This window comes from Phodopus roborovskii, unplaced genomic scaffold (assembly GCF_943737965.1).
Source record: "Phodopus roborovskii unplaced genomic scaffold, PHOROB, whole genome shotgun sequence".
NCBI classification, from domain to species: Eukaryota; Metazoa; Chordata; class Mammalia; order Rodentia; family Cricetidae; genus Phodopus; species Phodopus roborovskii.
This window is the reverse complement of record NW_026126549.1, coordinates 8,217,611-8,240,529: the sequence shown is the minus strand read 5'-3', so window position 1 is coordinate 8,240,529 and position 22,919 is coordinate 8,217,611. Positions and strand designations below refer to the sequence as shown.

General features: G+C 39.2%; 2 protein-coding genes across 3 annotated transcripts in view; one reads left to right on the top strand and one right to left on the bottom strand.

The window, feature by feature from the left end:
• Window positions 1–833: 833 nt before the first annotated feature.
• On the bottom strand, window positions 834–12,883 carry LOC127234213 (eukaryotic translation initiation factor 1A). 2 transcript variants are annotated; one of them, XM_051201050.1, is made up of 2 exons: window positions 12,722–12,883; window positions 834–2,603 (listed from the first exon to the last, which is right to left on the bottom strand). In XM_051201050.1, exon 2 carries the CDS (start codon window positions 2,388–2,390, stop codon window positions 1,956–1,958), a length of 435 nt encoding a protein of 144 aa, XP_051057007.1. In that variant the 5' UTR covers window positions 2,391–2,603; window positions 12,722–12,883; the 3' UTR covers window positions 834–1,955. The 2 variants fall into 2 exon arrangements, with proteins under 2 accessions (XP_051057007.1, XP_051057008.1); XM_051201051.1 differs by lacking the exon at window positions 12,722–12,883 and adding an exon at window positions 12,384–12,656.
• Window positions 12,884–13,117: 234 nt separating this feature from the next.
• Window positions 13,118–22,919, top strand: part of LOC127234214 (TIR domain-containing adapter molecule 2) — a 28,883-nt gene continuing 19,081 nt past the window's right edge. The window contains exons 1-3 of the mRNA XM_051201052.1: window positions 13,118–13,373; window positions 16,889–17,134; window positions 19,477–19,604. Coding sequence (XP_051057009.1) covers window positions 13,176–13,373; window positions 16,889–17,134; window positions 19,477–19,604 — 572 coding nt within the window. The 5' untranslated portion in view covers window positions 13,118–13,175. The remainder of the gene's footprint in view (window positions 13,374–16,888; window positions 17,135–19,476; window positions 19,605–22,919) is intronic.

Below are 22,919 nucleotides of genomic sequence, written 5' to 3'. Positions count from 1 at the left end.
ATTTTTCACTGCAGACAATTTTAATTCTAACACTGATATCAACATTTACTTCCAATAAACACCACAAATCATTCATGTTAAAAAAAGAATCATTCCTTTTTCTGGTGTAGTTAGAGAAAATGTAGAGATACTGACAACCAGGAGACAGGAAATGTGAATGTAACCTCAGTGTTTGTCTTTGATGGCTCAAAATGAACAAGATTTGATACTAAAGCCTCAAGTGCTGCTGTGTGTATATGTTGGACAGCTGTGACAGTTAGGTTTGAGGACACCTTCAGGGGCTAGTTCTCACCTCCTAACTTGAGACAGCCTCTTGACTGCTGATACATGACCAAGTTTTCTTCCTGTATTAAAAATTTACAGTGGTGACGGGATAAATCTGTTAATAGATATGCTGTGTAGAACAATGTAAAGCACCAGTAACATGTTCTTTCTAGAGGACACACTGTCCATTTGGGGAAAAGGATAATGCCTCTAATCTGTCACCGTGTCTAGCTTTACTTTATAAAAATTAGCCTTTACAAAGAACTGCATATCCATCTAAAGAGATGCACCCATCAATGATTAAGAAAATTGTGTTTGCTTTTCTTTCTGTCTGAATGGGAAATTTTCTTAAGCTACATTATTATGGCCTAACTGGGGAAAAAAAAAAAAAAGGTGAATATTTACAGGTGTCTGGAACAAAGCCTGAGAAAGGAAGTATTCTTTAAAAAGAAGTCATCCTAAGATGATAGACAAAATTGATACTTCTTAAGCAGCAAGGGTTAAACCAATACCAGCATCACTTAAATGAGCAAACACTAAGCTTTTCTCAAATAAAGTCTCTCATGATGAACTAGAAATCATCTAGTCATTTATTTTTTGTTATATACCAGAGATATAATGAACACATTAAAAAAGAAAAAGAATTTTCATACCAACATATTTTTATTGTGTTTCTACTTCTGGACTCTATTTTCAGAAAATAGAAACTGCCTTTTCATTAAGCTATGGTTCCTTTCCCTTTAACCTAAGCTTAGTTTAAGGAAAACTTCATTTATACAATTATGTAATTAACTTTAATCTACACACAGCAATTAAATTATTCAAAGCCTCAATACAGTAGCTAACTTTTTGAAAATGATTTTTGTACCCAGTCTACTTTGCAAAGTAAAAAATGTTATGTGCTATTAACAATCACCTTCTTTGAAATTTCTCTATGCAAGTATCAAAACATATTTATTTCTTTCAATTTTCACTTTCTATTTTTGAGTATGCATTAGAAAAGTAAAAATTACATATAAACAGTGTCAACTATTAAATTTCTAAAGTAAAAATAATTGATTATCACCTATGTGTTTAATTTCTGCAATGACTAATTTTTTTAAACTCAAAATTGCTAGCCATGTAATTTAAAAACTGCACTGTGAAGTACCTATTTATGGGTGGCAACAACATAAAGGCTAAAATGAATGTATAGAACATGAAAACTATAAAATGGCATGGTTCCATAAATACAAAAAGAGCTGCATTCTACCTGTCTCCAAATGCAGACTAATAGTATCTGTAAATGACTCAAGTGTCAAAGCAGAGCCAGATGACTAGGACACGGGGCCAGAAGCAGATGTGTGGGAACTAGGGCACACTTCGGCTCATGATGCTCACCCCACAGAACTACTGACACAAAACACACATGCCAGAAATGAACATCATAGATGGAAAGGCGGTCTCAACAGTGCACACTGCTGTATCCCTACGTTCAATTACATCTAGAAGAATAAAATGTTAACATTTCAGAGAACTCAACATCTTTGGTTTTCAAAGAAATATAATGCTTTTAAAATTAAAAATACATCAATCTGCTTTAACAAGTCATACTCAGGCTAAAAGAAGTTTTACTCAACAGCCGAAGGTCAAGATCCTAAGCATGCAGAACTATCTTCAGAAAACTTGGAATGTAACATGCTTAGTTCAGCTTAGATATCATCAATATCTTCATCATCATCTCCAATATCATCAAACTGGATTTCATCATCATCCCCTGGACCAAATGTGTCTGTTTCATTGATTTTAGCATGTTCTGGAAGTTCTCCATATGCCTTCAGACTTCTCGCTTCATCTGCATTATACTTCAAGATTACATCAGCTTTGTTATCTTGATAGTCTCGTAGACCAATCAATATAATGTCTGAGGTATTTATCCAAACCTTTTTTCTCAACTTTCCTCTGATGTGGCATAGCCTTCTTACACCATCGAAACACATTGCTTCCAACCGTCCATTTCCCAGCATTTTGATCACCTGTGCATATTCTTGCCCATCTTCTTTAAACACCAACTCTCTTTTTTCAGATTCATTCTCATTTTTACCTCTGCGCCTGTTTTTGCCTCCTTTACCTTTATTCTTCGGCATGATGGTAAGGGCAACTACAGGAGTCGGAGTGGGAGAAGGCTCGGATTGTTGGCTGTGACTCCTTCCCAGGAGCTACTACTAGGATGGGCAGCAGGAAGTATCTAACAGTGGAGATCTGAAGCAACTGTGTAGCTGCTGGAGAGCTCTGGTAAATTGTAAGTATAGAAGATCCACAGGCAGAAAACAGTGTTCCAGAGTCCTGGCTTCTGCTAGCTGCAAAAACAAAAATACTTTTATTAGTAAAAGTTCCATGTAAATATTAAGTCACTGTGGAGAACAGGCAGGCCGGGCCAGTTCTGGATTGCACTATGTTGTTTGGAATATTGACTTCCAACCTCTGCCCACCCATGGCTTGCTCTGTCTAATGAAGCAATAGCCTTGACCTGAGCTACTCCATTTTCAGTGTAAGTGCCAAGAAAAAAATGGCACCACATCTTGTTTACACAAGTAAACACCATCATCTGCTAGCACAAATGAAACACAAACTGATATTTTGTGCCAACAAATAATGAAACCTATCAGAGTACAAGACACATGAGCTTACCAAGCACAAAGATGGAACTGCCCTTCCTGGGATTGAACCAGAAGGTGCACCCAGAGGCCAAATGTAGCAGCATCATGACTAACCCCTTGGTCACCTGTCACAACTAATCCAGGACACCAGCTCCAGCACAGCTTCTCCTAGCTGACACTCGACCACTTCAAATGCCTCCTGAATGGCCTGCCTCCCAGAGCTGTATCTGCTGTTCTCACACTGTGGTCTGGCGCCCCCTTTAGGCCTGTCCTGCAGTAGCTCTCTGCTTTCAGGACAGCCTCTCTGAACCTTCCTTAACGAAGATTCCGCAACCCATTCAGATATAGTGAGGAACAGAGTGTGATCTGGGAGTTAATATTAGTAATTAAGGTTGGAATAAAAGAAACTAATAATTATCCGTGATCAGCTATCAAGCAAATCTGAATTTCTTACATCAAATAAAACTAATGTGGGCTATTTATTGTATTCAATAAATTCTGACATTGTATAATGACATAAACATGCCCATCTCTGCTTCTGACAAAATACCCAGAACAGATATTCTTGACAGTTTATTAAAAATTTAAATATTGTCTCCTTTTGATAAATTTATGCTTTTGTTTCAGGTTTGAATACTTTTATGTGTCTGTGTACATGTATTTGTGTGTTAAGAGGCAACACATGCACATACAAACATGTTCATGTGGAGGCCAGAGGTCACCACTGGATGTCTTCCTCAATCCCTCTCCATCTCTCACTGAACCTGAAGCTCATGGATTCAGCAGGAAAAGCTTGTGAGCATGTCCCAGGGATCCTCTTCTTGTCTCTGCTCCCCAGTGCCAGGCATGCTGGGAGAGTAAGCCCAAAGTGCTGGGGATGGAGCTCAAGGCCTTATGCTTGCATAGAAAACACTTTCCCAAATGAGCTATCTCCCCAGCCTCTGGGGATTTTCCAGTTCTTTAGGGGACTTTACATACAATGCCTGCCTCCTCCCACCTTTTCAGTCTGGGTCTTGCTATGTAGTTAAGGCTTGCCTGGAACTTATGATCCTCCTGCCTCATTCTCACTAATACTAGTTTATATGTATAATAGAGGTTTAAGTTTCATTCTATTCTCCATACTGAAGTAATTTGTCCCTATATCAATCTATTTGAATGTAGCTTTATGACACATCTTGAGATGTGTAGTCCGTGTCCTCAGAATCTTGTTTTCTTCTGTGAGATTCACCTGGCTAGTTTAGAATTCTGCAGCACTACATACATTTTAAAATCAGACTGCCAATTTCCACAAATAGAAAACCTACTGAAATATTGACTGGAATCAAATGCCATTCACAGACCAACTGGATAGGATTAACATTTAATTTAATCTAAATGTCTTCAAATGTTAGATTACTCCCTTTATGTAGAGATATTTTAAAGTTCTCATTTGATTTTTTTGCATTTTATTTCTAGATTTTTTTATTATTTGCATTACCCAAAAATGTCATTTAAATATTTGAGTATTCTGATATTTATATAGAGATGTCCAGTACTTTTACTAAACTCAAAATTCCTATTGGTAGTGGGTTTAGGGAGGACGACAAAGAAGTTTGGGTTTTACAAATAAAATCTATAGATAATTTTCTCACTGGCTTTTCAAGCTCTGTACTTTATTTCTTCTTCCCAAAGTTATATTGGTGAATTTTCTGTCATCTGTTTTTAATCCCAAACAAATTTTCCTGCTTCCTTTTTATGGTTTACAATTATTGAAAAACAAATTGTGTGTTACCAATTCCTAGAAATTCGTTGTCTGACTTTATGGCCTAGTACATTTGTGCAAGAACATTTTCTCTGTTACTACTTAATTCAGCTGCTGATTTAAGGCACATACCACAATGTACAGAGCCTCCTATAGGCATGCTTCCTCAGAATCACATCAACAGTCTCTTCCACTTTTAGCACTTCAACTGCTTCATGGAGATGGAACCCATGTGAGATTAGTGAAACCTGGGTGTGATACACTGGCCCTTTGCTATTAAGTATACCTCCATTCTGTGATTCAGGGTAGTATCCCACTCATTTCCTCAAAGTGCCCTTTCATTACCATAAGCAATCACATGCATATGAGGGTTAATTGGTGCTATATAATCCTTACAACTCTGTAGTTAGATCCTAAGCATAGTGCTCAGTCATACTGTCCTACAACTACAGCAATAAAATATATTTATAGCCATGGCTATTCATGAAGTCTGGCTGTTTCTTGTCTCCTTTTCTCTACTTATGCTCTCTAGGGTACCATCAGAATAACCCACACAAGATGATATCAAGTCCCACAGCTACTTGATTTCTTAATACCTTGTCATTCCAGGTCATCAGTAGTGACAGTTGAGCAACAGTGCCCATTTCTCCCTATATTCCTCAAATATTGCACAACACAATCTAGGGTCTGATGCTGTTTCAAAGATTCTGCTTTGATTTCTGGAGCTAATCAAAGTATCAAATTCCCCTAATTCACTAAGGGAAAAGACAGTGTAGTCAAATTGAGTAAATTAGAAGAGAAGGAACATTTATAAACATTCAATAGCAAACTACACCATAAAGAATAGTGCAGTACTCTGTGAGGTGGTGGCGGTGTATGCCTGTAACACTTGGGGGGCAGAGACAGGTGGGAGTTTGATGCCAGCCTAGCCTATAGAGTGAATTCCAGGACAGCCAAGAGAAGAGTACCATTCTCTAGGACTATAAGCAATAGAATTTTGTATTTAGTGAAAGTGGGAACAATAACTGGTGCAAGGTTAAGATGTTTGGGAAGAAATTCTGACACCCTTGTTGACACTTCTGTTTTTGGCCTAACTGCCTGTAACTGTGAAGTTTCAATCTCAGCCTCTGAATTCTGGGCTCTCTGTGGATTCGTAAGTCTATCCTGATGCCAGTACCACACGCTGTGTAAATTTCTGCAGTAAATTTAAAAATTATGAGGTGTGACACTAAATTTTATTGTTGAGGTTTTTGTTTCCTTTTTTGCTGTTTGAGATCTTTCCATATTCATATGATTGATCCATCTGTCAATTTCTACAAAGGAAACTGAAACCTTGGTACAAATGCATTTGATATACAGCTAATGATTTAAGCTTTTTTCATATATACACAATATGTAGATCTCTAGGCCCCACACGAGGTTATGTCTACCATTATTCACATTATTATTTGTGACATTATGAACAAAATTTTTTAGTATCACATTGTTGGAAAGTGACTACAATGGAAAACCAATCAATGGTGTGATCATTTCCCAATTTTCTTTTCATGGTATCATGCTATTTCTAATAAAAACATGTTCACATTAGGGATGTAAACTTATTGTCTCTGACTTGCTGTCATAGTACTCTACACATTGTCCATATTATCCCATGCCTTGGTGTCTGCTTTATGTTATGGGAACTCTCTGCACAACTGTGTGTGACTTGGGACAGAAATGTTTGTTTCTTATGTCTCCACTTGGCAATGGGAAGGACTATGATAGCTAAATAGAGAACTTTGTTTTATCTTTGACCCTTAGCATTCAGAACATTTGCTTGTGCAGTTTATCCCCTCAACTAGTGTGGAGGAACCTAAGGGGCAAAGACCAGAGTCTTATTCAATTTGTTCGTCCAGGGATCAAGAAGAGCCAAGTAAACACATCTTGAGAAAATAAGGACATCATACTGTTCACAGCAACAACACTGAGGGGCCAGAAAATAGCAAAAGATGCCCAACCTAACTATTGATAAAAGAGATGTTCGTGTATTAACAGAATTCTTTCAATCTATACAATTAGCATAAGTTAAGTCAGTAAGATCAAGTGTGAGTTGGGGAAGCTGGCTTTCCTTTACCAGTTGTGCTAGAAATGTGAACATGCTCAGATACTACAATTCTAGATTTGGTATTAAGTACAGTAACATGAGAGGCGGTGTCCATGGACCACTTGCCTTCTTCCAGTAACACCCTGACTGCCCTTTCCTGGGGCTTGTCTCAGTCATTTTTTGCGCTGCTAAATTTGAGAGCTAAGGTGTCATCTTACTTCAGACCAAAGCATGCTGACTTCAAACTTATAGTAAAAGCAGTTGCCCACTGACTGGGTAACCCACCTTAGATGCAACACAAACTTACTCTGCACAGCAGCCATCTAAGCCGCTCTAATCATTCTTGCAGGATTTGATGGCAAGAACATTCAACAAAAATATGGGAGGTTTATGCTGACTACTGTAGAATGAGTAACAAAGTATGAAAAAAAGCTAACATCCCGATTTTTTTTTTTTTTTTTTTTTTACAAATAATTAAATTGGGCCTATTGAAATGAAACATTTAAGTAGCTCAGTGTACAGGCACATGCCTATAATTCCAGCACTTGGAAGGCTGAGGTAGGAGTATCATGAGTTTGAGTCTCAAGCCAGCCTGGTTGACATGGAGAGAACCAGGGACTAGGGGAATGTTTCAGCCAAGAACAGAGGACTTTGAGTGTAATGGTGTCAATGTAAATAAAGCATACCCCCATTTCAACTCCTTAGTTTTCAGAAAATTTAAGAATAAAGAGTGCAGAATCCCAGTATTAAATATGGCTTCAAACTCTGGCTTTACTATTACTAGTTTTACAATCTTAATTTCTCCATGCATTTAAAAACACTGTCAGTTGTTTGTTTACGCTGAGAGAGGTATGTGTCTTTCTGTGTTTTGCTTCCCTATGGTTGCCATTCATTCTTAGAGCTGATGTGGGTACTATGAACCCTTCATAGGAAAAGAACAGTGCTGGGCAGGGTGTAGCTCAGTGTTTCAGGGTTTGCCTAGCATGTGAGAGGGCAGCACCACAAAAGCAACCTGAACTTCACAGAGCTGTTAGTAATGTCCTTTTTTAAAAAACCAACTGGGACTGGTGAGAGGGCTTAGTGAGGAAAGGCCCTAGTTTCCAAGCCTGTCCACTGGAGTTCAATCCCAGAGACCTACACAGTAGAAACACTGAACCAGGCTTACCTTTGACACATGGGTTAGACCTATCATTTTATGGTTGCCTTGTGTAATGTATGGGCTGACTGGGAAACATCTCTTACATGCTCACATACTTGAAACACTCAGTCCCAGGTTAGTGGCACTGCCTGGGGAGGCATGGTACCTTTGGGAACTATGCCACTGGGAGTTTGAGAATTTATAGTTTTGACCCACTTCCAATTTAATCTCTCTGCTGATGGTTGTGGTTTAAGATGTGATTTCTTCCCTTAAACACAAGAAAAAAAAAAATATCCTGACCAACAGATATTTAAATTGCAACACAGAGAATTCAAGAAACATAAAAACTGAAACAAAAAAGCAATGTGGCTCCTGGGTGGTGCGGTAAACTGTTCTTGCAGGCTCCGATATTATGTTAGCTTTCTGTAGCTACAAGAAAACACTTAAAATAACTAATTTAGGGTTATGTTTTGGGGGCTCAGTTTTGAAGGTTTCAGTTCACATATCAGAGGCTGGTACCACTGATTTGGTCTACCACAAGAAAGCATAATTGTTGACTTCATGACCAAGAAGGAAGAAGGGGGCAGGGTATACACTAGGATCCCAAAATTGCCTTGAAGGCATCTAAATGATCTGGCCCCGCCCCACATACCCTGCTTTTTCATCAGTGTATCTATCACCTACCTACCTCCTAGCAACACCTCTACCCAACATTTCCCTCACTGCAGCCCAGAAGACTCTTAAGTATCGACAATTAGATTGGTTGGGAGTGCACTGGAACTATTGAAAGAATTTGTCTGTAATTAGACTGATGGGGAACACACTGGAACTACTTAATACACTTTATGAGCTGTCTTTAGTAAGGCGAGAAATGCTGAATTAAGAATGAACTCCCTAGGGGAAGGATGAAGCTCAATGTTAAAGTTTGTCTAACATGCCCAGAGCCCTAAGTTTCTTCTGGGGAGTGGGGAAGCATGAATATATGAATGAACATGAACTGGCTCCAAATCCAGTGGAGTGAGGACATTCCAAAATAGTTACTTAGAAATGTAACTCTGACAACTATGAAAGCAGAAGTTAATCAGACCTAAAGAGGAAATTGGAATGTGTAGTTAACAATATATACAGTGGCCTTTCAAAGGACACTCTTAATTGGGCTCTTCTGAATTATGTCTCTCATATAAAGCTGTCACTACCCTAGAGCCTATATGAGGCTAAAATACATTATTATTATTCTTTCCAATGTTCTTGGATGCACAAGACATCTCATGTAAACCCCAGTTAGGCCCAAGAACTGAGATACTTTTCAATTGCTTCCTACCTAGAATACATACTTAACACTATCAGTTCAGCTTGCTTTCCAAGACACATGGCACTTTAAATAAAAAAGATAATCACACGTGACAGAAGATAACCTGGTAAATATAGTGTTTGAAACATGCATGCTACAAAAGCCCAATATTTACAATGGTTAAAATAGCACTACCATGTACATCAAAAATAAAAGAGCAAGATTTTGGTGTATTACATTTACACAATCATTACTTATCTTCTCTATCATTCTACAATGTTTATTATATGCCAAATACAGAAGAGCAAGAAGAAAGTTGTCTTATATAAAATGGACAAATAATGCTGTCTTACATAGAAATGGAACAAATAAAGTGTCTCATATAAAATGGAGGAAAGTACCCTGAGCAAAACCATGAGACACTAACATGGTGTCTAGAAGATAGAGATGATCATTCATAGATGAAAGGACTGTTTTTTTGCTCTCCACTGAAAGGACATCCCAGCGTCTTATGTGTCCACCTGGTACTGCCCCATTGTGTTCTCCCAGGGCCCCCTTCCCACACGCAGTCACAGCTGCCTAGTCTTTTACAGCCTCTGAGCTGACTCTTAAAACTCTCCACCCTACCAGTCACCTTGCATCAGCAGACACACCATACATCAGCCACCTAGTCAAACCACTGACATATTCCTTTTGCTAAGGACCTTTTCTTTTATAGATTAATCTTACTTCCATATTTATATACTTCTAATCTAATCTTCTAATGGCAGCCAGAGCAGTCTTTTTAACAACAGAACTCTATGTCCTTTTGGGGGTTCAGTGTCTTTGACCATTCTCCACTGCTCTAGGAAAAAGCTTAAATTCCTAACATGACTCTCTAGAAGCAGTTGCTGGCGTTTTATATCCATTACCCGTTCACTCTTCATTCTCCCTTTTGTTGGTCTGGTGTCTTTAGCTAATTCTGCTCAACTGTTTCTGCTGCCTTACTTCTATAAACCTCAGAAAGCAGAATGAGAGAGCTTCTGCGCCTGTGGAGGGGTCTGAAAAGTAAACAGCACCACCTGGTGGCCACAGGACTGTTGGGACAATGAGGTTTTCTAAAAAAGGCATCAAGTTTCTTCTCATTACCTTCAATTTCAATTTTGTTACACAAAGCCTTACAAATGTGGATTTAAAATACTGGCCCACAATACCAGGCTTACAAGCCCAAATCTTAACTCCACTGTGCTGAGGAACTTCTATGGGAAGATAAGCAACATGGTCATGTGCGCGTATCACTCCAACCTATGTGTGTGCTTTTATGTTCTTCTATATGCCTTTAATCTTGTCTTATATCAGGTCACCATTCACTGTATTTAGGGCTCACTCTAAATTTAGGATAATCTCTTGTGGGGATCCTACTTCCAAATAAAGTATTATCCACAGGGACAGGAATGAGGTCTTGGAATTGTGTCTGAAGGTATACAACTCAACCCATTATACAAAGGCAATATATTTGAGCATGAGGCATAAAGGGAAAAGGATGGGAAAGACACTGTTTTATATTTTTATAAGTTTAGTTTCATAGAAAACCCTAAGTGCTCACCCTCCTTCTATCTGCTATGGAATGCTGTTTTGATTGAAACACATCATGAAAAATCCAGCCTCAAATAACTACAAGCCCTCTGAAAGATTTTCAGAAGCCTCCATGGGTCTTCAGAAGATACTCTAAGAATCACTGCTCTAAAGCAAATACTCTATGTATATGTACAGTATGGCATGAAATTATGAAAAGCGGGACTGGAGAGATGGCTCAGAGGTTAGCATTGACTGCTCTTCCAGAGGTTCTGAGTTCAATTCCCAGGAACCACATGGTGGCTCACAACCATCTGTATTGAGATCTGATGCCCTCTTCTGGCATATAGGCAAACACGCAAACAGAACACTCACACATTAAGACATAGATCACTTAAAAAAAAAAAAAAATGAAACTAGCAGGCCACATATATGTATTATATAATATACACACACCTTCTATTTTATTACATGTTCGGCTCTCTCTAAAGTGGCTGCCCCGGTTACATTTCCACTCACAGTGCATAACAATTTCTAGCATTGCTATACTTTTAATATTTCATCTGTTTGGTGATATTTAATTGTGATTAAAAGTGATATTGCACTGAGCATTGGTGGCCCATGCCTTTAGTTCCAGCACTCTGGAGGCAGAGGCAGGCAGATCTCTGTGAGTTTGAGGCCAGCCTGGTCTACAGAGCTAGTTAAAGGACAAGCTCCAAAGCAATACAGAGAAACCCTGTCTCAAAAAACCAAAAAACAACAAACAAACAAGAAAACCAAAGTGATATTGCACTGATTTTAACCATTACTTGTCTTTTGTGAGATTATACTTACACCATTTCCCCTTTCCTCCCTCACAAACCTCTCATACAGTACTGAGATTTTAACCTTACTCCTTCTTTCCTGTTTATTTGTATTATTGTATTGTTATCTTATGAAGAAAGAAGATGGTCTGTACGGGTGTGGTGTCCACTTCCTTTCCACACCCACCCCTGCAGTCAACCCCGAGGCATCAACCCTGGGCCTTGAACAAACTCTACTGGTGAGCTAGGTTACCAGCTCTGAGGTTCGTTTAAAGGAGAGCTATTACCTGTTCAAGAACACAGAACATACATTTTTCACTGCCAAATTTTCACTGTCAATTTTAACTTCGCTCACCAATGAAATAATATATTTGTTTCTGGCCTATTCCTCAGGAGTGTAGTCTCCCCAGTCTCGATGAAGTTAAGACTGTAACCTCTGGCCTCCATTCCTTTGTCAGGAGCTTTGGGCGCCCCAGGCCATAGCACATCTGTCTCTCCTTTAACATGTCCTACCACACCCTCACTCAAGACCAGGCCTCACTCCTAACCTACCTTGCCTGTTTTTTTCCTTCTCATAAAACTCCCGTATTAATCTTCGAGAGCCTGAAGCCCACCCCTGCCTTTTTCTAAAAAAACAAAAAAAAAGAAATAAAGAAAAATAAACACCTGACGAATGGAATGGGAGAATATATACAGCAAGAAACGCCATGTTGGTCATAGACAAATCAGTAACTTTGCTGTTGATGGATCCTTAAATCCCTAATCAGTATAATAGAAACAATGACCACTTATTGGTGGAAGGGGCCTGGGAAGGGGTACAGAACAGATGTTTGTTTTAATTAAACCGAAATTTAGCTCGTGCTTACTTACCACGTGCCGGCCACTCTTCTAGGTGCCTTTTCCGATAATGAATTCATGTAATGGTTTGACTCTTTACACTAAGGCAGAGAGTTTAAGCATCCAGGCTACCGTCAGAGGGCCGGGAGGTAAAGAGCAGGGATTAGAAATCCCAGTCCTGTATTCAGCTCCCAGAACATACGCTTTTTGCCTAAGCTGCCTCCTCCAAATACAATTGTAATTTATGAGACGGCCTCCTGCAAACTAGGTAGCACTCTAACACCGGCGATTAGTCCCCGCCGCTCCTCCCCGGCCCAAACGAGCTCCTCGAGCTCCGAGTCCCTCGGAGCGTCCCCAAACTCGGTACTCACGGTGACAAAACGCGGCGGAAGCCCTTCCCCAGCGAAGCCCGGCGAGCAGCAGGACGACGCGCCCTTTCTAGGCAACGGCCGGCCACGCCCCTTCCCGTGGCGTTCCTGCGCGGGCCCCGCCCCTCGCCCAAGGAGGCGGCCTACGCACCGCGGAGGCCTCGCGCGCTTCCACGTACTCACTCCAACGCCTCGCCCCGGGACGTCACATCCGGGTCGCTGGCGCCTGCTCCGGGCCCGCCCCTTCCGCTTAGGCTCTCGCTGTACTTCCGGTCAGCGAGGCCTCTTCCTCCGCTGTCCTGCCGGCTCGATCCCCTGCGGCTCGGATCCTCCCAGTGCGGCGCAGGTTCTTCAGCGTGTCTCCTCGGAAGCCCGCGCTCGCTCCTCGTCGCACGCGTCGCTGAGTCTTGCGGGCAGGTGGGGGCCGCAGCTCCGTTGACGCCGCCGCTTCGCAGGGATGCCGCGGCCGGGCTCGGCGCCGCGCTGGTCGGCCGCCGCGGGCCGTTGGGGATGCAGGTTGCTTCCGCTGCTGCTGCTGCTGCTGCTGCCGGGCCCGAGCGGCGCCTCCGAGATCACCTTCGAGCTGCCCGACAATGCCAAGCAGTGTTTCTACGAGGACATCACCCAAGGCACCAAGTGCACCCTGGAGTTCCAGGTACCACGGGCCCCAGCCACTGTGGGTGGCTAACCTGAGAGTCACATCGGTTGCGGAGGCACCCGATGTTTTGGGGCTTTTCTTTTAGGAGCTTAGAGAAAAAAAAGTATCCGTGAATTCCAGACAAGCTTCTTGTGACGGTGACATTCTCCGGTGTCATTCATTGAATTTAAGCCCTACTAAATAACTTAAAAAAAAAAAAAAGAAAGAAATTGTGGTTTATTTGTTTTTTTTTAATTTGGTTTATTTATTTTTTAAGCTGTTCCTGAACACAAATGCTCGGCTCCCTACTCCTGTAATCCACAACGCTAATTTAATAAGATTTGCTATAACTCCATGATCTTTTAGTGTCTTGGGGGTTTGGTTTGGGTTTGGGTTTTGTATGACACCGGGACTCTTGGTTACTGCAGTCTTGATCGGAAGCTCTCTGTTAGACGATTTTTAAAGACTGTCTGTCAAAGGTGTTGTAAAAAATTGTGATTAACCAAAAGGCCCCTTCTCAGTTTTGGGACAATGTAAAACAAGAACTGATTTCATCAGTGTGATTTCTTAAATAGTCTAAAACAGTCTACCATTGTTGTTAATAGGCTCATTTAACATTCCAGCAACTCTTGAATGCTAGGGCCCTCATGGTCACCTGTCAACCTCTGGCCTCTGCATGTGCACATACCCTCTCCCACACACACACACATACACATAATTGAATGTAACAGAAGTATTTCTTAAAAGAAGCGGTAATAGCTTAGACTCTGTTAGTACAGTGCAGAAGGAGGGGGAAAAAAAGGTAAAATCAACAGGCAGGTCTTGGTCATATGTGTTTATATTGGTGGTAGTAATTGGTGAGGGAGGGAGAGGAGACTAAGAATCAAAAAAAAAGCGAATTCTCAATATATATAATTACAAAGGAATTATAAGCTGCAAGTCAGAATTTTCCTTAAGTTCAGCATACATTTCTCAAATTTTTGTATCTGTGGATACTATAGTGCTGTAACAGGTTTAAAAATCTGTTAAGTGTATACAGTATGCCAAATGTTTCATATATGTTAATTCTGAAAAAAAACTAGTATGAAATAGAGAAGAGTGTCTATTCCTTTCAGTTGGTGAAACAGAATCCACAGATGGGTTTAGATCCTAGGTCACACTTAGAATAGAAATGGTAGCCTCAAGGTGAACTCTATAGTAACTGCCTTATAGGTCACGCAGGCAAGATGCTGGCAGGGGACACAGTGGAGCAGTGAGGTTTGGTCTGCAATGTGGCAGAGGGGGAAAAGGCATACTAGACAGGTAACTTGGAGAGTTTCAACAGGCCTAACATTGGCCTTCGGTCTTGTGCTAAAGTTTGAGCAAGTGGCACTGAAGTACTAAGAATAGTTCTGCTCAGTGGCTGTGGAGCATTTTAGGAGATGGTTTTGGATCAGTTTGTCCTGCTCCCCCACCCCCGCACCCCCGCCCTATAACTAACAAGATTTGTAGTTGGTCTCGTTGATTCCCCTGTAGCCCAGTTCCTGCCCCAGAGCTCTGCTGTTGAGTTTAGTTACCTATGCCTATGTCAGGCAAAACTCAGTTCTGCATTCCTAGTTGCAGGGTGTTCCTTACACACTTGAATGGCCCTGATCTGAGAGAGAGTACATCTGGCCCAGACTTCAAAGGGGAAGTGCAAAGAAGCCCATACCTGATCTCTCCAGAGCTCTGTCTGTGAGAGCTTTTGGCAGTGATGTTTAGTGTTACATTTTCTTGTAGTAAACTAGATTTATAGGCATTTGCATTTGTGCTTCATTGGCAAACAAATTCTGTTAAACCCCATTGTCATATGTTAGGCGGGGAGCTTGTGAGGTCTGTCTGACTGGTAGGAAGTGTAGAGAACAGTCACGAGCAGGAAGTTGCTGTGGCCCAGAGGTGATAGATAGGAGGGAGTGCAGGCTGGTAATGGCAGATCTGCACATTTGATAATTTATAGTGACTTTTCAAATTTAAATGAGTTTTTTTTTTAATTGAAGGATGAAAAGAGATAGGACACTCCCACCCCCACGAGAAGAAATTGCAGGTTGTGGGGTCTGACTGATATCTAATACACTAAGATTGCAGGGAAGATTAATGGTAAATATAATATAGTGCTGGGACAACACAGTCCCTGCTATCAAGTTGGGAGACCCCAGGTTAGAAGAGATTGGAATTTGGGACCTGTAGTCATTTGGGACCATAGTATATCATGGATTAGTAATGGAAAATTTAGGATAATCAAGAAAGTGTTGTGATCATGTGAATAGGTTGTGAAAGCTGAGTTTGAGATGATACCCACTTCCAGTCATAGGTGACCAGACAAATTTAGAAGGGGTACTATTAACTAAAATAAGGTTGCTTGTTTTAAAATTTGATGGAACAAATGTGGCTTTTCCCCTCCCCCCAAGGTTTTTTTTTTTTTTTTTTTTTTTTAATTCAGAGTACTATGGTCAGGTATGAATATCTAAATATAGTTGAATGAAGGCATTTTTCTTTGGAAGAAAGGTTATTTACTTTGAGAGAAGGATAAATGCCCAGTTTATAAAATGCTTTTAAAGTTTGTAGCCTCAGACTGTTATCTGGCCCCGTGTCCTGGCACATATATAATCCCAGCTCCTTTGGAGCTGAGATGGTGGATTACAAGTTTGTTATTGGCCAGGCAGTGGCAATGATTGATTACCTTTAATCCCACCCAGCACTTGGGAAGCAGAAGCAGGCAGATTTCATGAGTTCAAGGCCAACCTGATCTACAGAACAAGGTTTAGGATAGCCAGGGCTATGGAAAAATCCTATCTCAAAAAACAAAAACAAAAAAAAAAAAATCCTTGAGCTGGCTGGAGAAAGAGTTCACCTGTTAAAGGCTCTCAACTGAAACAAGTTTGTAGTCATCCTGGTGAGTTTAGCAAGATCCTGTTCACAGACAAAAACAGGCTAGGATGTAGTTCAGCAATATAATACTACATGGCCCTAGTCTTAATCCAAAGTAATCATTCATTCATATTTGTATTTATGTATGTATGTATAACCTTATATGCATACACCTATAGCTCTTTAAGCACAAATTATATCTCATGTAATTGAAATGATGTTGTAGCATAATTCTATTAGTTATTATCTCAAGTGACAAAAGGTCATATAAGTAATAGAAATTTCTTCGAAGTCTAACTTTGACCCCTTTGTTTTACTGATGTATAATGTCAACAGTATGTTGGCCAAGAGAATTAAAGCCTGAAGATAACAATCCTGTTCCACACACTCTCCTGGGTAGGGATTACCAAAACCCTTGTCTCTCACCCATCACAGTTGTCTGAATGGTTAATGTCATTATGTTTCCTTTCTGCTGTTAGCAGGGAACCTCTTTACTTTCTATAAAGCTTTATAGAAAACTTTGTGTTTAATCTCCTGATGAAAATCAGTCTGTGTAATTGTGGTATACAGCCTTGCTGTCATTTTAGCAAGAAACATGGTTGACTTTTCAAATTCATTAGCTGCAGTGATCTCTAAATCTCTTACAGGTGATCACTGGTGGTCACTACGATGTAGATTGTCGATTGGAAGACCCTGATGGTAAAGTGTTGTACAAAGAGATGAAGAAACAGTATGACAGTTTCACCTTCACAGCCTCCAGAAATGGAACATATAAATTTTGCTTCAGCAATGAGTTTTCTACTTTCACACACAAAACAGTGTATTTTGATTTTCAAGTTGGAGAAGACCCACCTTTGTTTCCCAGTGAGAACCGAGTCAGTGCCCTTACCCAGGTAAATCAAAAAGAGTACAAGAGCATTGATTAAAAAGGGGCAGGATACATAATTTAATCATGTATTTATTCCTTGATGAAATTGAAATTTGAGATTGTCTAAAAATCTGAATTCTTGCAGATTAGACATTTGAAAGATAACTTGAGACTTCCATGATAAAACCCAGTGTTAAAAGATTTTATGAACCCTTTAAGTGTAAAGAAGCAATGTTTCCTTTACATTGCTGGGACAGATAGCAGAGACAATCAACTTAGCAGGGGACAGGGTTTAGTTTGGTTAATGTTCCAGCTAGCCTGTGGAGAAATAGAACACTCATGGCTAAGAATGCTTAGTAGAGGAAGGTTCCTCACCTCCACAGTAGCAAAGAGAGAAGAGGGACCTATGATCCTAGGTATATCCTTCAAGGTCGTGCCCCTAATGACATAACTCCCTTCCAGTAGGCCTTGACACCTAAAGATTCTCTCTTCTGCCATCTTGCCATAGGCTAGTGGCCAGCGCTTTAGCATTTAGCAATTGGCCTTTTGGAACACTGAGGATCCATACCACAGCACTAGGAAAATGAGTTGTAAAGAAAAGTAGAAAGGCTAAGCAGTACCAGTGTTCTAAAGCGTTTCTTTCATCTGTGAAAGAATGTTGCTACAGTATCATAAAATGGCTTTATGGATGGAGAGTGGCTTAGCAGTTAAGAGCACTTGCTGGTTTGTAGAGGACCCAGGTTTGGTTCCCAGCATCCAGATGGTAGCTCATAACCATCAGTAACTCTGGTTCCCTGGATCTGATGCCGCCTTCTGGCCTTGGGGCAAAATGCACCATGGTTGGCATACACACACGAAGAAAAAACTCATACACTTAAGAAGAAAAAAATCTTTAAAAAAAAAAAAAAAAGAATTGCTCTAAATCGTTAGAGAGATTGAAATAAGATCATTCATTAATAAATGCTAATATGGGACTCACTGTTTTATTCTTTTAATGTATATGAAATTTTTCATTTTGAGGGTTTAAAAATAAACCTACATTTTAAAAATTATAGGAATACATGTAATATAATTTTAGTTTTTTTTTTTAGCATAACAATTATTAACTCATGCTTCTTGATATAGTCCAAGGGGTTTTTACATGCTAATTGCTTACCTTGCCTATCAGAAGGTCTTGTTTTGTAATCAAGCTAGCCTGCAACTCACCACGTAGTCCAGGTTGATCTACTTGAACCTGGATCTTCTTGCCAAAACTTTCCCGGGACTCATTACAGACATGCGTACCTGGCAGTAAAACTTAATTAAATAGGTTATTTCCTAATGTCTTTATACGTTAGTTAAAATTAAGACAGTCAGATATGTCTTTTAAATTTTTCCTACATGGTTTGTAAGATAAAATAGTAATGAATCATGTATTTTTTATCCCCAGGGTTAGATTTTCAACAGTAGAATATTAAACCCTGCTATATATAAAGAAAATGTATAACCATTTAAAATCAGATGAAAAAGTAAAGTGTCATCCTAGTGGAAGGTCACAAGCCAATTAACAATGATACTGAAACTCAGTGTACATATTGCTTTAGTTACTGGACTGACAGAGACTTCTTTATCAAAGAGATATCTGTTTGGAAAAAGGTCATTCAGGAGCTAGAGTGATGGTTCAGCATTAAGAGCACTTGTTGCTTTTTAGAAAGACCCAGGTTTGGCTCCCAGTACCCATGTGGTGGCTAAGATCATCCAGTACTCTCTTCTGGACTCCTTTGGCACCAGGCATATACATGGTATACATGTCCAAATGCATGGAAAACATTCATACACATAAAAAAAATCTGAAGGATAAAGGACGTTATTTCGCCACTTTAAGATTCAAAAGTTAGCTAAAGTCATGGATAATACTTTCACCTATTTAAAAGTTTCAGGTAACTTTGATTAGTTGGATTTGGGTCCTTTGCCATATTTGGTTTGTTTTTAGAGTATGTTGGCTGTGGCCTGTGCTCCTATTATTGAACTTACTAACCCACTGTTGTATTCTTTTAGTTCTTAAGAATCTTCTTTTGAAATGTAGTAACCACTGACCTTAACTAAAAAAGAAAAATGTTCACTTTTATTAGTTTGTGTCCCATCTACCACCTTAGAAGTGCCATAACTGGCATGCTGGTTTGGGGAAAACAGACCTGTATCAGTAGTTGTCTCGGGAATGAGTAGGAGAACTTCGTTGCCAGGGCAACTGATATGAATGAAAGAATGATTGTTAGTTCACTACAGCAGTGATAAACCAGTGACAAATTGAGATTTAAAATAGCAGAATAATGTGATAGGTACAGAACTATGAAAGACGTTAAACTAACTGAAAATATTTCTGTTTAGATGGAATCTGCTTGTGTTTCCATTCATGAGGCACTTAAGTCTGTCATCGACTATCAGACTCATTTCCGACTGAGGGAGGCTCAAGGCCGAAGCCGAGCGGAGGATCTCAATACAAGAGTGGCCTATTGGTCAGTGGGAGAAGCCCTCATTCTTCTGGTGGTTAGCATAGGGCAGGTGTTTCTTCTTAAAAGTTTTTTCTCAGATAAAAGAACCACCACAACTCGTGTTGGATCATAACTGCACTTCAGATGCACCGTAGCCACTGTAATATTACTGTCCTCTAATTCTAGGTACTGAAGAACTTAACATTGGCAAACATTCTAAAACCCCACTCATTCTTGCTGGGAGCGATGTACAAGGCATATCCCCATCGAGAGAGGACACTTTTTTTATTTGTAAAGGTGGAAAAACTTTGGACCTTAATGCAGCTATTCATATGAAATATCTAACACCAATGATCTACTTTTTCTTGGTTTATATCTACTCTTCATACACTAAACTTTGATATTCTGATTCCTTTTAACCATTTAAAAGTACTTTTCTTAATAGGTAGTTGATACTTTTAGAAAAAAATCTTAGATTTAATGTCTGTGTATTACAGAGGAAGAAAACTGCCTTTTAATTGTTTATAATGAATAAAGTTGTGTTTTTAAGAAAACCAAATGTGATTAACTGTAGCCAAGCCCTATTCTGCACTGCTTAATTTTGTGGGGGAAAATAATCTACCATAAAACTGTTAGTTAATATTGATCTAATTTTCATAGATATATCATGATATTATTTATTTCTTGCTAGTCTGAAAAATGTACAGGTTATTTGGTTTTTTTTTCTCATTCTATGATTTAGAACTAGCTATGTTATTTGTTTAGAAGTGTTACCAACACTCAGAAAAATAGCATAATGGACCTTAAAAAGTCACTGTTGTAACTGTTAGGATAAAGAATGAGACACTACAGTGTGGGTAAACGAAATAGAAACTTGTTTAGTGAGTTGTCTGTGTCATTGCATTCCCAGGGCTTTTACAAGGAAAGAGGGCGGAGAGTCACTTGAACATTCTGGTGAACTAGTTCTAGTCACATCATTCACAGCTGCAGTTGACAGCTGGGATCCAGTATCTCATAAGTGTCATACATACATGTTGTCCTCGCAGTGTGATGCACTGAGAAGTTAAGTTTCTATCTCTTCATTTTTGTCATTTCTACAGTCTCTGGTTAGCAGCCCTAAAGTTAAAAGTATAGAGTGCTGTGAATATTTCCCATTTAAATTCTTTACAAATGGTTTGTACTGTTTGTCTCTTACACCTTGTGTGGATTAAGCTGATTGAAATGAAATTTTGATCCAAGTATTCAAGAGTAGACTACATAATGATGGAAAATCGTATAGATAAGCAGGCTTCTCTGCTGTTTCCAAAAGAAAAACCATGTCAGTTGCTTTTCAGCCATGCCTCTGACCTCAAGTGATGAGACACTCATGCAGGGGAGGCTTCAACATAAACACCATAGGATAGTGACTGAGTAGCAATTCTAGTCACTTAGTCATTGCTGACTAGAAATGGACTCTTAATTCTAACCCATCAATAAAATGCATGCTCAGGCACACACACACACACACACACACACACACACACACACACACCCTTTCCACACACACACACACCCTTTCCTGCATGCAAGGGCAAAGTGAAATCACATTGTCTTACGTACTAATTTCAGATGTTGCAGTGTAGAAAGAGTAAACAGGTTTTCAACCTTTTAGGATTCTTGAAGACCAGTTCACTACTCCTTAAGTAACATTTACAAAAAGATTAAGATTTAAGATTTTTGCAGATTTATCCATCTGAGTTCTTGTATTGAAGTTGTCCTGTGGCTCTTTAAAATGTCCCATCTACTTTGCTGTGAGTGTCTTAAGCACCAATGTTAATGTGATTGCTAAGCATGGGCACATGTAAAACTCCATATCTGGTTGCCAGTGGGCGATTTGGATACTTACACTGTAATTAAATGGAGTCAGGCATAGATTTTGTTAGATTTGGCATAAATAATGCCCTCATTTAATCTGTGCCTCTTGAAAGTCATGATAGTAAGCTATGACTATAATAAATCTTTTTTAATGAAACTATGTGTCAAACTTGAAATCAGCAGTTACCCATTGTCAGAAATAGTATGGATTTAGTTTCATCTCTCAATAGCTGGCTAAATTTTGACAGCTATCTATTCAACTGGTATGAAATATAAGAAAATACTTACTTGGGCTGGTGAAGTAGGTAAAGACCTCTTCCAGAGGTCCTGAGTTCTACTCCCAGCAACCACATGTTGGCTTATAACCATCTATAATGAGATCTGGTACCCTCTTCTGGCTTGCAGGAACACATGCAGACAGAACACTGTGTACATAATAAATCTTTTAAAAAAATATATAAACAAATGCTGTGTGAATTTTTTTCCTCCTGTGACATGATTTATAGCTTATCTTTCTGTAATTTTTATATAAGTTGTTGCAGGAGTTTGAATTTTCCAAATATTTTTATTTCGTCATATGACTATGTATTTGAACATCATAGTTGTATTTAACGTAAATAATGGAAAGCAACTTGATATTTTAGTTAATACCGAAATTTCAGCTGTTTGAAGATATATTTTAAGGTATTGCTTTGCTAATAATCTAAATATTCTTTCGTTCTATTGAAAACTGTAGTTTGTGGCTTACAACTTTTCCTCTGGGCTCAGTAATCACCTTTGAAAATACAGTGGACTGAAAAGCAGTTTACTGAAAGGTTTCATTTATGTCTCTGTACTATCCATCTCTTGTTTCAATTTCTAAGTGTAACATTCATAGTTAAATAAGGTAAAGTTGACTATGAGTTTTGTTTTAAAAAATTAGACAAATTAATATATAAATAATTCAAAGGATTTTTGTTTACTTTTGAAAAAGAATTTTCTCTAAATTAAAGATGGTTCCACAGGATTGCACCAATCAGTTTCATGTAAAATAAAGAAAAATTAAAAAAATCAGCAAATTGACTTCACTTGTTTCTAAAACTCCTTAGAAATACTCACCCTCAGCTCATAGACCTGTTTTAGGCTGGGCTGCGTTAGTAATGTGTTAAATGGTTTCAAGGGGGGAAAAAAACAAAAGTTTAGAGATTAGCCAGTGTATAGAAACTAGCCAGGCGTTGTGACACACACCTTGATCCCAGCACTAGGGAGACAGAAGCAGGCAGATCTCATGAGTGTGAGGCCAGCCTGTGCTACACAGAGAAACCCTGTCTCAAAACACCAAACAAACAAAAAAAAAAATACACAGTACTGTTCTGCTACAATAGTGTTTGTTTCTTATTTCATAGAGGAGGACATATGAGGAGAGACTAACCAAAACATTATATAAAAATGTTGAGCTACTGCTTCATTTTTCATCTTCAGTCCTTCGTGAAAATGTTCATGGAA